Raw genomic sequence first — 18,164 nt, forward strand, 5'->3', positions numbered from 1 at the left:
TGTCCTAAAATGTTACACTGAATTAAAAATCAATATGGTTCTGGATCCTTAACTGAGGGGATGTGGGTTTGAATCTGTGGGCACCTGCTGTTGTGCCCCTTCAGCAAGGTACTTCAACCAAACAGCCTCAATAAAATACCCAGCCATATAAATGGGTGCAAATATAAGTCATTTTGTATAAAAGTATCAGCCAGTAAGTAAAAAAAAGTGATCTCTCTACCATTAAAAGTCAATTACATTTTTGAATTGTGCACAGAGGAGGGCTATGAAACTTAAAGTTGAATACTTTCGAGTTCATTTTTTTCCATGAATTCCAGAATTCGATTCCAAGTCAATACGAGAACAGAGAAGCAATAGCAGGGCAGACACTGGTGGGATCAGCCCCCACCGGAGCAGGCTTACCTTGATGGAGGACCTGGCACTGGGGTTTACGATGTTGTTCAGGTCTTCATGCACCCTGTCCAGCAGCCACAAGAGGAACTCCTGGGCATCGTGCTGAGCATTCCCCCTGTACTGCAGAGCATTCTTCGACACCACATTCTGCAACACAAACAACTCCTCTTACACCAGCAGCATGCGTGAGCGACGTCCGCTTATGGGATCTTAACTCCAATCAGGAAAGCCCACTGTGATTGAGAGCTGTTTGAGATGAAATTAGGAAGGTCGAAACACAAAGAACTGAAATTATCCCTGTCCCATGCTTTTATATGAAATACGCAGGACAAAAAAGAAGATTCCCCGAGCATACCACTCTGCTCTATGCATGTGATTTACAGGTGTTGACATGTAACTTAAGACCAGCTCTTGAACAATTCCAAACAATATTAAGTTACTGTCACAAACCAGCAGATGTACTATGTATAATATACTTCACATTGCATTTGTACAGTGTCCTGCAGCTCTTAATATCTTAAATGGGCCAAACTGTTTTACAATCAGTCTTTAATTTCCTGTATCTTAGTGATACCTGCTTAAAAAATCTACCACAGATGAAAGACAGTGGAGACAATAGTTAATGACAAAGACAGAAACAAATCTGTAAAGATTAAGGCCCCCATGTACCCATGATTGCAGAGCAAAGGAATCTCTACTTTAGAATGAGCACTTCCATTCCTGCAAATCATTTAATCAAGCATCTGAAAGCTTAGTTTGAATATGCACATCTTAAAAACTCATTATGCCTCTTAAACCATTTTTTCAGGAATTTAAATATTTCAGAAATGCATTTTTACCACAAACCCTGTAATTAAATGAGCCAATAGCGGAGCGGTGGCTCTGTGGCTAAGGATCTGCGCCTGTGGCTGGAAGGTTGCCGGTTCAAATCCCGCGGCCGGCAGAGGAATCCTACTCTGTTGGGCCCCTGAGCAAGGACCTTAACCCCAACTGCTTCAGGGGTGCCGTACAATGGCTGACCCTGCGCTCTGACCCCAAGCTTCTCTCTGTGTCTGTGTCTCATGGAGAAAAGCTGGGGTAAGTGAAAAGACTAATTCCTAATGCAAGAAATTGTATAGGGCTAATAAAGAAACATTATTATTATCAATAACTACAAATAAAAGCAGCCTTACTTGACAGTATATATTATTAAAGCAGACACTGCATCCTGCAAACATCAGCAATTCTGTCCTTACATATACAGGGAGATAACATAATCAAACGGAGCACCTTAAAAGTGGAACCAAACATTATGAACCACTGATACTCCTCTGTTAAATAATCCAAACCTATAGCATACTTGGCAACATGGACAAAGATTATAATACTGTACATCAAAACAAGAAAATTGTGACCATAAGTCGCTGTCAAGCTGAAAGCCCTTCAGCAGAGTTACAAAATGCGATGGTCTGACGCTGCTGGGGTTGACACAGCTATGCACAAGGAGTGGTGGCTCTGACCTGTTACGATGGGTCGCCCAGAAACCGCAAAGCACAGAACGATTTGATAAAAAAAAGGTCCCAAAAAGTATCCTGCAACAATGACAAGACTGCTTTGTTCACGTTTCAGCAGTTTCCAGATGTCAGAGCAAACAAACATAGAAACTGGATTTGCATCACAGCCTTTAGCATTTTCAAGCCCCTGTCTAACATAAGATCTGTGCTAGAAAGCATAGCTTACCTTGCACTGAACCTGTTAATGTGCTTGATTAAGCACATCTAAAGGTGAACACCTTGCAATGTAATATATAGAGTACAAACACAGGCAGCCTTACTGCCTTATCTAGCTATAGGGAAAAGAAAAAAACAAAACTGTGCACAAACACATGCTGGCTAACCACCAGGGACAGTTACAGCCCGGCGCCCTGCAGCTGGTGAACTGTCACAAGCAGAAGCAGCTCTTTTACTGAGAAACGCTGGGGTGTGAATTCCCTGCAGAAGGGTCATGATTGACACTAATCCTTTAATCCACAGAATGCCAACACAAGGTTCTTTGAAGATAATGAAGGGAAAAGGGTGTCTGACAAGGAAAAGAAACAGCACTTAAGATGGGTGTGTTTCTTAAAAGGGCCATCCATCTAAAGATAAGGAAACTAATGACTTGCAATAATATATATATATATTATTCTACGTTTGAGATGTTTAAATGGTTTTGCTTCTCTAGCACTAAGGTGAAGATCCTGCGATACAAAGGAAAGTAACTATAATTGCACATCATTTGCATGTGGAAACCCATAAGGAATTATACACTCCTATCTGTGTTTACTGTTGCCTGAAGACACTATACAGATCGTAAAAAGGGTGGCCGGTGTTTTACTTAGCCTCTTTTGGCTGTCAAAGAATTAGCTGCACAGTTAATTTTATTTTGCACAATTAAAACCGATATATCAAACACAGATGGTTCCTGACTTTCCTTCCTTGAGGCTTTGATTATTCACACATCAAAGTTAAAATGAAAATGTTTTTTACAAAGGTCTGGCCATTTATTAATTAGGCGAATAATTTTAAAACTTGATTGTGGCTGGAACAACCATCAATATCATACCTTGAAGCACATACTCTTCTTTTACCAGTTTAAGTCTTATCCTTAAACTGGTAAGAGGGGAGCGGTGGCACTGTGGCTAAGGATCTGCGCCAGTGGCTGGAAGGTTGCCGGTTCAAATCCTGCGGCTGGCAGAGGAATCCTACTCTGTTAGGCCCCTTAACCCCAGCTGCTCCAGGGGCGCTGTACAATGGCTGACCCTACACTCTGACCCCAAGCTTCTCTCTCCCTGTCTGTGTGTCTCATGGAGAGCAAGCTGGGGTATGTGACAAATTTAAATCCCTAATGCAAGAAATTGTATATGGCTAATAAAGTGATCTTATCTTACCCCATTGATCTGCTCTGGAACAAAGCCTAACAGACCAAAATCCAGAACCAGCAGAAAAACTCAGTTTCAAAAATAGATCATTTCAATTCATCCTTAGTGCATATCAAACAAACAAAAAGGGTTGATTTTAGAGTAGAATGAACATTCAAATGTCTTTTGAAAAAGAAACACTATTTCCACCAGTTTATCTCAAACCTCAACGACATCAGTGCTACTCTGGTAATCCCAACAACAAAAACATATCCAGCGGCTGTATACTGAAAAATATAATGCATGCATTTTGAATGCATTACAATGAACCTTGCATTTTTTAGTTAAAAAAATATAATTACACCCTTGTAAGATTATGTACACTAAAGTCAGAACCGTCAAAGGACAGAGAGAGAACAGAGGTTACTTTTGTATGACGCTGGTCTTTATTTTTTTTTCCCCAACAGTATTTTATAACATTAAGCACCAAAGTTGGTTGGTGAACGGAAAGAGACAGAACAGAAAGAGAAAAAACAAAACACATTCCATTTTATTTTTTTCATTTCATTTTTTCCAAATGAAAAGAAAGTTGTAGCACATGAAGAACACCAAAATAATTTCAAGGCTTCTCCAATATGTCCAATCTGGATTAAAATTGAAGGCTAATGGAACAAAGACAAAAAGCAGCCATGACCAGCAGCTATATCATCCTGCAACTCACAAATGCCAACCCGCCGAAGCTAAGCAGGTTTAAGCCAGGCCAGTACCTGGATGAGATACATCCTGGAAAAATCTGAGGTTGCTGCTGGAAGGGGTGTTAGTGGGGCAAACAGGGGGTGCTCTCCCTGCAGTCTGTGTGGGTCCTAATGCCCCAGTATATTGACAGGGACACTACAATGTAAAGAGGTGCCATCCTTCGGATGAGACGTAAAACAGAGGTCCTGACTCTCTGTGTTACCCTGGCGTCCTGGCCAAATTTCCCATTGCCTTTACCAATCATGGCCTTCTTATAATCCCCATCTATGAATTGGCTTCATCGCTGTGTTCTCCACACTGATAGCTGGTGTGTGGTAAATGTACTGGCACACTATGGCATTTTCCAGGTGGGGCTGCAAACTGGTGGCGGTGGTGTAGGGGAGTCCCCATTACCTGTGAAGCACTTTTAGTGGGGTGTCCAAAATAGTGTCCTATACAAGTAGAAGGAATTTATTATTATTATTATATGGCTACACTTCATAAACTGTTCAGGCTCCAAAAATAACCTTTCTAGACAAGCAAAGGGAAACCGAGCGACAGCTATCCACCTATTAGAACAGCTAAATTCACTGCAAAAAAAGAAGCACTTCTTTTTTAAAAGACTCCTTTTATTTTGGTTACTATCTGGGCTTAAGTTCAGCCATTGACAAAATCTTTGCAGTTACACAGTAAGGTCATTGGTTATGGCTATTTTGTGATTTGGCAATGTTTTGCTTTTGAAAAAATTATATTTTTACTGTAACAATGGGAAATAATTAGTTTGTGGTCTTTGATTACAGTGCATATTTTTATTCTACATCATCAGGATAACAGTCTTCTAAAAAATGAGCTGCCAAACAGGAATTTGAAATGCACTAGATAGAAGACTTCATCTGGTTTCTTATGATATATTTTGTGGTGCTGTGTTATGATTTTGCTGCTAAGATTTGATGAAAACTACTGGTAGGGCTGGACATGTTTTTATTTCTGAAGCCAGCAATGGGTCACATTTTTTCCTCTAGCACAAAAGTTTCACCGCTGTAAAAACAAATTTGATGATTGCACTCAGAGGATACAAGAGGTCACTTGCATGTGCAATACATCGTGAAACATTTTTAAAATTTTGTTAATGAAACTGTAAAGTGTAAGGCATTGTATAATTCACTGCTTGTCACGCCCGTGTCCAAGATGAACAGAAAAGGTCAAATCAGTTTATTACCGGCTTCACTGGACAGATAATACTTCCACACAGCTCAGGAGCTGCTAGGTTAAAGAGACCAAAAAACATGCAGGAAAACTGGCCTCCCAACACCAAGTGCAAGGATGTCTAATCTAAGAGAATGAAGGTTACAGAATTCAGCTACCAACTTCCTGACAAACCCAAAGGAGATTTTGCATTCTCCCCCCAGTTCTACACCTTCAGACAACAGCACCACAATACAGGAAGTAGGAACATGGCCAGACTTGCACTGGCGAGCGTATAATCTATATTAAAAAAGACAGTTCCAAATCTGGCTGGCACCCAGGGCAGTAAAGAGCACAAAATTAAAGCAAGAGCAAAGTATACTGTAGTAGCAGGCTTGCACTCTTACGACAGGTCCCACAGGAATGAAAGCTGAGAAATGGCACTGGATCAGGAGGAGTGTCCTCAACACCAAGGCAGTTAAAAATCAGTCCTTTTTAACTGTTAGCTTGTCTGACATCTGGCACGCACTGTGAGCCCAATACTAGGTCATCGATACGTCAAGCTCATTTTCTTACATTAAGGAAAGAAGAATATTAATTTTCTGCCTTATGTTTTTAACAACAGCCTGTGTATCTCACAGCCAGAAATGGATCCTTCTCAACCTTTTTAATATTTTTGGATTGGACGTCTCATTTACTAACCTCGCACTTGGAAGACCACTAGAAAGCAAGCTGAGCTCTGCTTTGACACAGCAGAAATCAGACTTCAATAAGCATGTCCCCAAGGCTGAAGTATGTGATGGAGCAGCAACAGAATTAAGTTTCTTAGTACTTTCGGTATGAAGATATCAAGCAAAATAAAATGAAAGATGGCTCAGAGACAAGACAGTTACCAAAACCTGTGGAAGAGGGACAGCTCTGTCTGTGCACAGCTGAATAGCATAGTCCAATCCAGTGCTCAAAAAAGAAAAACACAGAGAAACAGGCAGTACCATCAACCACGCAGTTGTGAGGCACCACAAACTTTAGCCTTCTTACACAACTAACTGAATAACCCTAATATACAGAGAGATTGAGGAATTAACAGAAGAATTTATTAAGTTGGATCTTCAAGGAAAAACATTCAGAGAATCATTCCATCCATTTTAGGATTTATTTCCCCAAACCTGAAGATGATTAGTACGTTTAATTAACTTGTTTTTAAATATATTTATATTATCCATTCTTTCAAAATTACTTGGAATACCTCAAAGAGCCCATGACGTAAATCTGGTGGTTAAAAAAAGAGTTTTGGCGATGTTATCATGCAGTAGCCAGTTCCTGTCCCTCGCACTAGTTTTCCATTTGGGAAGAAGCAGGGAATTTGCAATAATCCAACCAATGGGCCAGGCACATGGGAGGAAAAAGCCAGGAATGGAAAAAAAAGGACAAGAGATAAAAACGGTTTCCTGCCAGAAATCTCAGTGATATTCTGAAACTACTACATAATTACACTAAACCCTATAATGCATGCTTTAGTACTTTTTTGAATAACAGAAAGAGTCTTTTGAGGGGAAAAAAAAGCAATCAGTCCACTTTATACTCCGAATCACTATGAGGGATTGACTACAGTTTTGATTGATTTTCAAAGGATTAAAAACACACAGCTTAATTCCTGCTCTAATCTAAAAGCATGCTTTATCAGCTTTGGAAGATCAGAATATGATGCCCCATTGTACTACCCAAGCATGTCAGGAAGAAAGCTATAACACTAAACGCCTACACAGCGGTTCTTCATATATCACACTGCCTTGTTCTGACAGATATGGTGTAAAAGTTAAGTATAAGTTAATTTCATCCCCACGCTGATGCAAGTACAATGATACAATAATGACACAATTAGAGGCTAATGTGATGTGATGGCTGGCAATTTTCAATAGAGGGGGAGCTGCTAAGCCTATTAGCAAAGCTTTCCAAAAATACAGGTGCATTAATAAATATTATAAAAGAGCAAGATAATATTTTATATAGAGCTGTGAATTACAATCTACCATTGCTAGCAGATGACCACTGTATGATAAACATACTAAACTACAAGAAACAATGAAACAGAAAACTGCTTGTTTATAGACACAGCAACTCAAACAAGGGATTTATTCACAATCACAGGCAGGGTCATGAGTCAAACCGGAAGACAGCAGAGAATATCCATGCTTGAGGTTTAGGCTTAGGATTTTTACATTTGAAAAGACACCAAAAACAAAAATGTCTTCAATACAGATCCAAAGATGCATTATACTGCCAGATCATTGTTGAATCTCTGAATTTAACTGCTCCTCAGCCTCTTCCCCTCAGTAAAACAAAGTCTGAAAACTCCTTGTGACACAGCCCACTACTACGGTCTGTCCTAACATGCAGTACAGGAATTTGGGATTAAATATTTACGTTAGCCATTGCAAACTACACTGTAAATTTCATTGTGTCCCTTTAGTTAGAAAGACAAACTCAACTGGTTTTCTCTTGCATCAACACACATCCTGCACTTATACTGAAATTCCCAACCTGGAAACCAAAACATCTCCCAAAGGAATTTGGAAAAGCCTGAGTGTGCAACTTTACACCTGCAGTCAGCCTCCACCCCAACCCTGCTGATGGCTTCCACTCATGTGAGGGGCCACGTGTTCCAGCGAGCCTCCCCTGCGGAAGTGCCTGGCAGTGTGCCATGTCTTCGCTCTCCCTGGGGCCATTCATCCAGCAGCCAAATCACCCTGCAACTCAGAGCTGGCAGCCCACTGAAGCTCAGCGGGTATGAGCCTGGTCAGTACCTGGACAGGAGACCTCCTGGGTATAACTAATGTTCTGCTGGAAGCAGTGTTAGTGGGGCCAGCAACGGGCACTCACCCTGTGGTCTATGTGGGTCCTAATGCCCCAGTACAGTGACGGGGACACTATACTGTAAAAAGGTGCCATCCTTCAGATGAGACGTAAAACCGAGGTCCTGATGCTCTGTGGTGATTAAAAATTCCAGGGTGTTTCTTGAAAAGAGTAGGGGTGTAACCCCAGCATCCTGGCCAAACTGCCCATTGGCCTTTACCAATCATGCCCTCCTTATTATCCCCATCCATGAACTGGCTTCATCACTCTGCTCTCCTCCCCACTATCATCATCATCATCATCATCCAGGCTGCTCTGTCCCTGTCAGCAGGGCAGGAGGGATGGAGGGGGGCACTTAGTCCTGCAAAGCACAAACCAGCTGACTCAGGCAGAGAGGTTGAGAATGAGGCAGAGAGGGAAAGTGGGACATTGAGCCAGGGGAAGAGAGAGCACAGAGACCATTCTAGGCCTGGAATTTTACTCAGATTTCTGCTTTTCTGATTACACAGGCCTGGAGGCAAACAGTTACAACTGCAACGTAGTATTTGGCAGCGTATAGCTGAGATTAATCCACTTCGGGCGCAAGTGAGTGAACTGTATACATCAGCTGCTCTGACCGGAGAAATCCTACAGAATTTTTGCATCCAGATATATGCACACCTATGATAAATTCCATATACAAAATATGTGTTTATTCCAACTAAAAGTCTAAGACATATGTCTCAAGTGTTCAGCAAAGCTACAATATTGCTATTTCCTCTGAAAGTAATTAGATTTCATGCATAAGGCCTTTGATTTGGCAGGCACATCACAACTATTTTTATCACCTTACATGACAGTTCAAAGACAATTCCAGCTCAATGTGATCTAAAGCAAATCTGCCTCCTTTCTGTGTTTGTATAATAACACTCCTTACTCCTTCAGGATAGGTCAGCCAAAGGTCAAGTTTCAGAAGTAGCATGCAACTGCACACAGCACAGCCTTCACTGGTTATTTCTGAAAACTGGATTAAGAAGCAGAAGGCACCAAGGGCAGATATTTTTGTGCAAAATATTAACGCTCCTAATTATTCCATCTGTCTGTAACAGCTCAACACAGATCTTTCTCTAGCAACTGAAATACCTTATAGGCCAGCACTCCGAATGAAATGATAAAAATGTTGGCAGTCTTGATGGTGTTCATTTCCCAAACATATTGGCTTGACAGTTTTAAAGACCAGAACTACAGCACACAAGGAAGCAATATAAGCAAGAAGTCAGAGTGCGATTAATGGGGGTGTGAATTGCAGACACAGTCGGTCTTCTCCCAGAAATTCAGGCAAGAAAAATCTACTGTTTATTTTCAAAACCAGGGAGAGTTGTTGTGAGTGTGCTCCTAACTTACGCCATTAAAAGGAGCTGCACCAAACGCTAAAAGAAGCCCACACAAGAAGACACAGGAGTTCTCTGTGTCAGTTCAAACTCAACTGGCACAGAATGAGATGAACTTTCAGTGAACCCAGTCGGCAAACGAAAATTGGAACTTATCAAAAATTTAAACAAAAAAATAGGTTTCTTAAAATCCAAACTCAGAAGAAAAGACATTTTAGCAGAAGGCACGGGATTTTTTTAAATATCAGTGTGGAAGTGTAGAAAAAAACAACTTTTCAGAAGTAACACGATCCACAGCACAACATATTGCTCAGCTGCACAAAAGATCTGAAGTAAGTCAACGCTATGTGAGATGATCTGGCATTAAACCGTGCAGCACAGTTGTTTGTTCACTCAACAACCAGCAAGATCTGCAAAACCGTGTAAAAGAAAATCCTTTGTGAAGAGTGAGACAGCCCGGAGGCTGACGACCAGCAGGTTCCTGTCCTGAGGAAAAGAGTTCAAAGGCAGACAGCCCAAACGTTTGAAAGGAAACTCCTGATTTGCACATTATTTACTGTTCTGGAATCATGACAGTGGAAACCATGTGCCAGACAAACACAGTAAAAACAGCTGTGAAAAGCCACCAGGGTCTTTGCAGCCCACTCAGGACACTGAAAACATGTTCCGCAGCTGGCATCAGTGGGCAACAGTTCCACCCACTGCTACTGCTATTCAAGGCAAAGAGAACATACATGACCAGGGTTTGCCAGAATCGGGCCTCAAACTTAAACTATGAGAAACCCGTCCTTCTTTTAAAAAGTGTATTCTCATGAAAATAATTTTTCTCCATTTTTGTAAACCAGATATTTTCATTCTACAATATTCATATCAGAAAATGAGTAATGGAAGCAATGGGCACCGCCAAGCCTGGTGGCCCATCAAGCCAGAGCTTATCCTGATCTCTCTAGCCTTAGGTGCGCTGAGAGCACAGAAGAGCATCCTCCTGCAGGGGAGGATAATTCATCACAGCAGTAGAGCTGGGAGGACCGCAGCAACTGGGACCAGGAACCTAATTTGAGACTACCACAGTACACACCAGGGGACTGATTGATCCTATGCCTACCCAATCAGTCCAAAGCAATTTAAGATTTTTTTTTCCTTGTTTGCATTACATTTGCTTTCGAATGTTACGGGATTTGATTTTTTTTAATGGTATGTAATTTGCTATTGGCTCGCTGTATCTTTTGTGACCAATAAAAAAAAAAATGTCATTGCAGTGGGGCGGTGCACGTGTAGCCCAATTGGCTATCGTCGGCGTCAAGACACTCTTAGAGCTCAGATCGTCCGAACAGCTCGTCTATACTATCATTTGAATGGGAAATTGCCGACTCTCCAGAGAGCGACGAGATTATTCATAGGTGATCACCTAATATTCAATTCCAAGTCCCGACGCCTGCGTCTGGTCTAGAAGGCCGAAATCTCACAACAAAAGTAGGCACTGGAACAAGTAATAGGTTTATTCCATGCTGAAAAGAGAGGAAAGAGTCCCTGTCTGAGGCGGGACAGACGTCAGGTGTCAACCTGACACACCTAAAGAAGGCTCCACGGCCGAAACGTTGTGTTTTCTTTCTTCCCTTTTCAGCATGGAATAAACCTTTTGCTTGTTCCTTTGCAGCCTACGTATGCTGACGCAACTACCCACCTGAAAAAGTAGGCACTGATTGTTTTGTTTCTGTGTTTCCACCGTGGCACAGTAGCATTTGGCAGCCTAGGTAATTGTTGCTTAACGAGTGCGTGTGGGAGTGCGTGTGGGAGTGCGACAGTATGTATATATTGTGGTGCCATCCCTTGGCATTGCGACCGAAGAGCGCCCGGCTGAGGTGCGCGGTGAAGGGCAGGACGGGAGCCACTGGCTAGTGCTGCTGACCATCCAGAACAGGTATACACTGTCTAAAGGTTGCCCAGATACCTGTAAATAGTTATCCCCGGTTTTGCACCCCCTTTAATACCTGTACCCACTTACCACCCTATATCTACGTACCTGTACCCCAAATGACCCTAGTGTGTTGTACCCTTCCTTGTCTGTTGTTGCTGCGCCAGACGCACGTACAACTAATAAAGCGCCAAGTTCTTAAATAAAAGAGTTTATGTTCCTGATTCCATTCTTGCCGACCCCGTCGTGCTACAATATATATCAGGTTCTGCTAATTCTGCTGTTTGATTATACCGCGTGAGGATTGGATTGTAAATTGTTGGAGGGGTGTCCCTGTGTTGGCAGGACAGTCAGTTACAGCTCGGATCACCTACGTTTGCGCAGGCCCACCCAAAAATCAATTCCTGGCTACACCCCTGGTGCCCACAGCCTTTCACTGGAGAGTCCAGCGTCCTGACCGCTACTCTACACTGATTGCCACAGACAAAGACAGAAACAGCTTCAAGCCAGCACAACTAATAATTAATGACTTGGCATTCCTCTGATATTCTAGCAATGAATTTGAATCAACCTGCTTCTTCACAGGCTGCTTCTTATACAGATATAAGCTTTCCAAGAACCCCTCTACAGCAAGCGTGCTCTTCCAAAACAAGTAAAAGTGAATGAAACGCACTGTGCGCCAACAGAAAAAAAAAAAGACCATCGACTTCAATTGATTTCGCAAAGGAGTCTGAGAAAAAAATTTAAAACATTTTGGCCAAAAACAAAAAGCTGGACGCTGTCCCAGAAAAGTCCGGATGTTCATTAGATCACACTCCACAATGCTTAAGATCAAAGAAAGGTCAGTTTTATTTTCTCGCTCATCTTCTCTTCTTTTTTTCTTAAGCGCAACACACCAGAGCACAATGACCAAACAAAAGGAATGAGGTAACACTCCCCAGCTGTTGCTCGCTTCCTGGTTTTGTTGGGGTTTTTTTAATGGGCGGAAGGCGTGTTGCCGAATGTGCGCAGAGGTGGTGAAGGCAGAGGAGCAGCGCAGAGCAACAGGTGGCTCCGAGCCGGCGGCAGCCATGTTCACAGACACAGCAATGAGCAAAGAGGCAGGCGGGACAGTCTGAGACAACCTAAAGACTGGCCCGATGGATTGCAAAACGGTAATTTAATCCCACCCTACAATTAAGGCCCACATGACATGGCCAGGACTACTACCAGGCGCCGCAGTCTTGAATATCTTTGTGTTCCAGCAATCTCGCAGCCTTCTCTGTCATTGTACAGCTGATCATCGCCCACAAACGGCAAAAAGACAAATGCCTGTCAAATCTTCAGGCAGAAGAGCAAAACACCCAGCACTGGCAGAAGACAAGATGCTTTTGCAGTAACACAATCCGGTGCTTGCTGTGCTGAATAGTGCAAACTCCTCATATTTTAATTGGCCTACTGGCTGAATCTTCAATTGGTTGCTGGTAGGAAATTCCAGCAATATTAGACCTCTAACTGCACTGACAATCTCAAAGGACTGCAGGGAAAACAAAAAGATCTGTCACAAAGCAGTTCAAGTCAATCGTGGTTTGAAGGTCTCTGTCCGAGCCAATAAAACAAAACAGCAATGTGTTGAATTTTAACTGCACGTTTACTTGGATATATAAATAACTAAATAAGCTAAAGTACCCACCAGCTGGTGTTGGCTTCTACACTAGAACCTACGACTGATGCCCGCTGAGGGATAGATCCATTTTCCCGGGTCAGTCCGAGATCTCAAACCCCTCCCAGCATTCTGAACACTAAAAAGCCAAAAGATACTTGTAAACTGCTTATCAATGCGAACCTACAGTAAATAAGAAGATTCTCAGATACATGGATACAATTATCCAGGGTGACCAATATGGAGTTATATTTAGCCTTTGAACTCCTGGTAGCAAACTTCATTGGTGCTCATCTTCTTCAACTTCCGATCAGAAGTTTGAAAAGCATCTTGGCTAAACAGTTCAGCCTTGGAGAAGCACTGCAGTCAGTCAAATTCCTCAATGTGAAGATTAAAAATTGGAATACAGAAAGTCCATTAAATTAAGATAGGTTACAACATCCTAATATCCTCTTGCACATGATTCATCAAAGTTGTCAGACACAGATGCATCACGTTAATAAGGTATCAGACGTCCATCAGACATCCCAAATGAATGTGGGCTGCTACAGCAGGCGGCATGAGTTAGCTGTACTGCACAGTTTTGAGTGAATCTGAAAGTTATGTATACTAAAATCTCAGATTCTAAATGCACTTTGATATTTTCTTAACATTAAAATGTAAGAAGACTTAATCCAAGAAGACATTCACATTGGTATGGAATGTTGTCCCTCCAGTGCCATAGTGCTCCAGAGCTCTGCCTATCTTTTCAGGAGCGTTTCATTACCCAACCCAAAACAGTGAGAGAGCCTGAAAACAAGATCCAGGACGTTCCAATACAATTTTTCACCCTTTAGAGTGAGGACAGAACATACAACCCCAACGGCGGCCAGGACGAGACACTGCGAGCCTGCATGTGAAGCTCAGCAGGACTGTAACAAGCCGGGCCTCCGCAGTGCGCGCAGGCGGCGGAGTCCACCTGTGTAACCCCCGACTCATCAAGGACAGCCCGGGCCACACACCTCGTGTTTCTACCCCATCTCTGCAATCACGGCAAACCCGAGACACGTGCCAAAACAAATGAAAAGGGTCGAGATTTAGGGGGGAAATGTGGCAAGTCGTTTGGGAGGAGGCGGCAGTGTTCGCTTACCTTGAAGTCCCGGCTGTGCTGCGGGGTGTACTCGAAGGTCCACAGCGCCCTGACCAGTCCGGACAGCTGCTCCGTGACCTCCCCTCTCTCCTGAGGGCCCCTTTTCTGGAGCAGGACGCTGTTGGCCTTCGCCTGCTCGTCGGCGTCCTCGTCCCCACGGTACTGCTCCAGAGCCAGGTACTCCGCGAACAGCTCCGTGTTGCTCAGGCACTGCAGCACGGCGTTCATGAAGCAGGTGTTCCCGTGGTTTTTCAGCCCCGCCACCCCGGGGACCCTGTCTCCGATAAGGAACCCGCCGCAGTCGCTCTCGTCCGACTGGGTGGAGCTCTTGCCCCCCGACTTAAAGGTCGCGAAGCCCCCGTCGTCTTTCTCGTCCTCCACCGGGTGCTCCTCGGTGCCGAAGTGGGACAGGGTGGACAGGGTCTTGAGGACCCTGCTCATGAAACTCCCCACGGATCGCACCGAGCCCCGGCGGAACAGCTTCTTGCTGAAGGATTTCTTCTCTTTTGTCGCCGCTTTAGACATCGTACCGCGTCTCTAAGGGCATGCCCGTATATCTATCCTTTTTTTTAAAAAAAAAAGAAACAGGTTCGGTAGGGCTCACTGAAACTGGCTGGGGCGACTTTCAGAGTGCCATTGCGTCCGATTTGAGCTCATCCACGCTAATGGCAATGGGAACTCCACGAACTTATATTATCGATCACGAGAGGTGTTATTATGGCCATTTTTAAATGCCCTGAGCTTGTGCCAGGTCGGAATAAATATTCCCTTTTCAGTTTGCACCCATGACAACGCCAGTCAAGAAGAGTTTAAAGTCCCATTCACTTCACCCTTACTTTAGCACTACAGTAGGCAGCGTCAAGCCTTTTCTGGACGCCACTGTTTCTAGATCCTAAAATAACAATATGTACAAATACAACCCCACTGTAATTACCTCAGTTAAAATCTAATGCCGTCCCCTCCTTTTATCGAATGTCATTTATATTCTTCGGTGCCATCTTCGGTTTGTTCATTCCAGTTGACTCAAAAAAGGATTTAAAATTGAATCGCAAATCGCCGACCCATGACGGAAAACCATGCTGAAAACAAAAAAAAATGCAAACCCCGGGGGGGGATCGAACTTCGTCCCCACACTGCTTTCCCGATCTTCACACGGCTCATGTATAATTCAATAAACCGCAGCTCCACCCCACCGAATACATTCCCGGCGATTTCAGGTTGCAGGCAAGGAATTTCCCCTTTCGCAGTGAAATGAAGCAGCTTTTGCTAGCTGCTACTTTGCCGTTTTCCCAGAGAGTAATTACTTCCAATGTCTCCCAGCGCCGGCGCTCTGCACTCTAGCCTCTGCCTGCAGGAAAGCCCCCCGAAAGCCCACAGGAGACGCAGAAGTGCCCCTTCCCCCGAAAAAAACTCCGCTTGCAATCCGGGCATCGGAAGATCATGTTTCCCGAGGCTTCGGCCGCTTCTTTTTCCGGGCTTCCGTCGTCTCAGACCAGGAATCTGCCGAACAGATCCAGCCCCATTGCAACGAAGGCCGCTGCTCCCTTCTCCATCAGCAGAAATCACAGACACTGCAGGGCGGTGGTGACGGCTGACGTCACGGCCAAACAGAAAGGGTGTCCACGGCGCGCAGGTAGCGGCTGATCATGCCTGCGAGGAGCGGGGTGGGCTGGCACAATGCGGTGCAGATCTAAATATAACCTTTATTAATCCATTTCTCTTTCAGCGACGAAAAAGCCCACTGTCGTGCCTTGAAACAGACGTTGTCTGTTACAGGAACTTATAAAAATAAAGTCTGGTTGTTGTATAATAAATTGTTGGTGTTCAGAAGTCGGGGTGCTAATATGGTTTTTGCCTTTAGCGTGCCAAGGGTTTACAAACCGCACACACGGCAGATATTTCTAGTGCGATTTAGTTTTTTTTCTTTTTTTGCGGAGCCACACTGGATAAAATGCACATTTTAAGTGAACTCTTGTTTTTTTCAGTGTTTATATCCCCTGGATATTAATCTATTTTAACCTGTTTAATGGCAGTGCCATTAATGCCAGCTGACTAATGCCGTCGAACTGAAATGTCCTGACCTGAACCTAATTGGAGTCAATAGCAACAGATGTCTGCTAAAAACACGTTGGTTACTGTCACACTGCTTTTATTTTCAACCACGTTTATCAAAATCACACAACTGACTTCTGTTCTTTCACTTCTCGTTCTGTTTTTACTGTTCTGAGTGTTATCTAGTGTTGTGCTCTTTAAATCACTGACAAAAAAGTATTTTAAGCCATTCACGGATCTTAAATAACTTAGATCAAATGGTATAAAGTTGCTCAAGTTTTTTCTTCACACCTGTAAAAATTGTTAGCGAACAATTATAATCACTTTATACGGTCCACAGTGAAAATCCCTCTTCATAGCTGAATGACGACACAAGGTCTTCAATCGGCTTGTTGAACACGTTTAAATATTTGCTTTTTGAAATAGTTGCATCAGATTCATCTGAATTGTGATTGAATATTGCAAAAAAAAATCTTAGTCACATCCTCTGGATAAAACAATTTCGATTTGTAATAGCGCTGCTATGTACATTATCAATAAAGTCATTACCTTAGAACGTCATTAGTCCTTTGAAGCAACATTCAGAGGACTACATTATGGTGAAACATACAGTACAGTACCTTACACTGTTGTGAAATCAACGTTGTAAAGTGTGCGACTTAGCAGGAATCGATTCTGAAGCACAGTAGTCCGTAACTGCTTTAACATTTAACATTAAAAAATACTACGTTATTTTATGGGTTCAATACATGTATTTAAAAATGTAAATTACAATAGGTAGTTTTTGTGTATGGAAACTGGATAATACACATGTATAAATAAGTGCACATATTTACTTACGCGAGTGAACGCGGACTTTTCAGACCAATCTGTGTAAACCGGAGTCCCTTGCAGTACCGTGAGGAAATGTTGTTTTGAGTGGATCAACGTAATGTGGGTGTTTGACTGGCTTTGAGTCAGTTTTGAGTTTTAGAAAGAGCGAGACGGTTAACATGGATGTGTTAAAGAGACGCGCATCCGGAACTTCGCCTTTTCTGTTCCCAGAAATTTTCCTTCTTTAAACCTACGTTATTAGCACGTTTAGAAGTAATCCACGGCCAACAATGACTCAAATGGTTCAAAAGTTTCACAGGAATTTATTGAATTCTCTCTTTTAAGTGGAACTTTAACAAGAAATATGTGTGTATTTTCTACTGTTTTCTCCCCTCTGCCCCCTTGTTTATTCCTGTTTGAATGAACTGTCTCTGTCCAAACCTACTACACAAGACTAGCAAGAATTGGATTAATCTTGGGCTGCAGCTCAGGGAGTCGAAAACAAGTCCCTGCATGACGACCACAGCAGGTTAACGTCCTTACTGCACAGCCCAGGTAGAAGACTAATGAAGGCGAATCAACAAGACAGGACATACTCTTCACCTAAAACTCTCTTTGCTCTTTTCTGTTTATAATGCTTTACATCTAAGGTAAACACTCAATGCCTAGAAGTTGGATCTCTATGTATTACAATGTAATATAATTTACATGTAATTATACTTTTATTTTGTATGGTCAGCTGATCCCCTATTCAGCTGTTTTATAATTGTATAATTGCTTTTACTATGAAAGCTTTTAGCCTTTACTCTTTACCTACAATGGGGAATTGAATTGATGTCTTTGAGTTATTTCTGAAGTAAGTGGGTTCTGCTTCATGTACCAAAAGCAAGAAAACAGATTTTTTTCCATTCCAGTTAATGTTGTTTGTTTGGGGTTTTTTTTTCATCTGAACAATTTCTTGCTTTTCCAGATTGGGCGGTTACAGGAACTACCCATTCATGTAGCTCAAGGATTGAGGAGAGTCAAGACTGACACACAGTAGGAGAGAGAAGGAGTGTAACTAAAAACTAAGTAGTAGGCTTTTTTTTTCCACATCCAATATCAAGCTTAGGTGTTCCAAATTCTCATTTCTTTGAGCAGCACAGAAATTGCAACTTTCTCTTTACTGTCCTACCTTGTATACCTTTGCTTTGTTATTT

General features: G+C 42.7%; 1 protein-coding gene across 2 annotated transcripts in view; it reads right to left on the reverse strand.

Annotated features, from left to right (window-relative positions):
* Positions 1–17,127, reverse strand: part of usp31 (ubiquitin specific peptidase 31) — a 41,514-nt gene extending 24,387 nt beyond the window's left edge. Inside the window, exons 1-2 of one of the 2 annotated variants that reach the window (XM_088936832.1) lie at positions 14,101–17,127; positions 403–540 (exon numbers count right to left, since the gene is read on the reverse strand). In XM_088936832.1, the coding sequence (XP_088792958.1) occupies positions 403–540; positions 14,101–14,625 (663 nt within the window). In that variant the 5' untranslated portion in view covers positions 14,626–17,127. The remainder of the gene's footprint in view (positions 1–402; positions 541–14,100) is intronic. The other variant, XM_088936831.1, reaches the window with a different exon arrangement.
* Between the last annotated feature and the right edge of the window lie 1,037 nt (positions 17,128–18,164).

The sequence above is a fragment of the Atractosteus spatula genome, chromosome 18, assembly GCF_055471065.1.
Source record: "Atractosteus spatula isolate fAtrSpa1 chromosome 18, fAtrSpa1.hap1, whole genome shotgun sequence".
NCBI classification, from domain to species: domain Eukaryota; kingdom Metazoa; phylum Chordata; class Actinopteri; order Semionotiformes; family Lepisosteidae; genus Atractosteus; species Atractosteus spatula.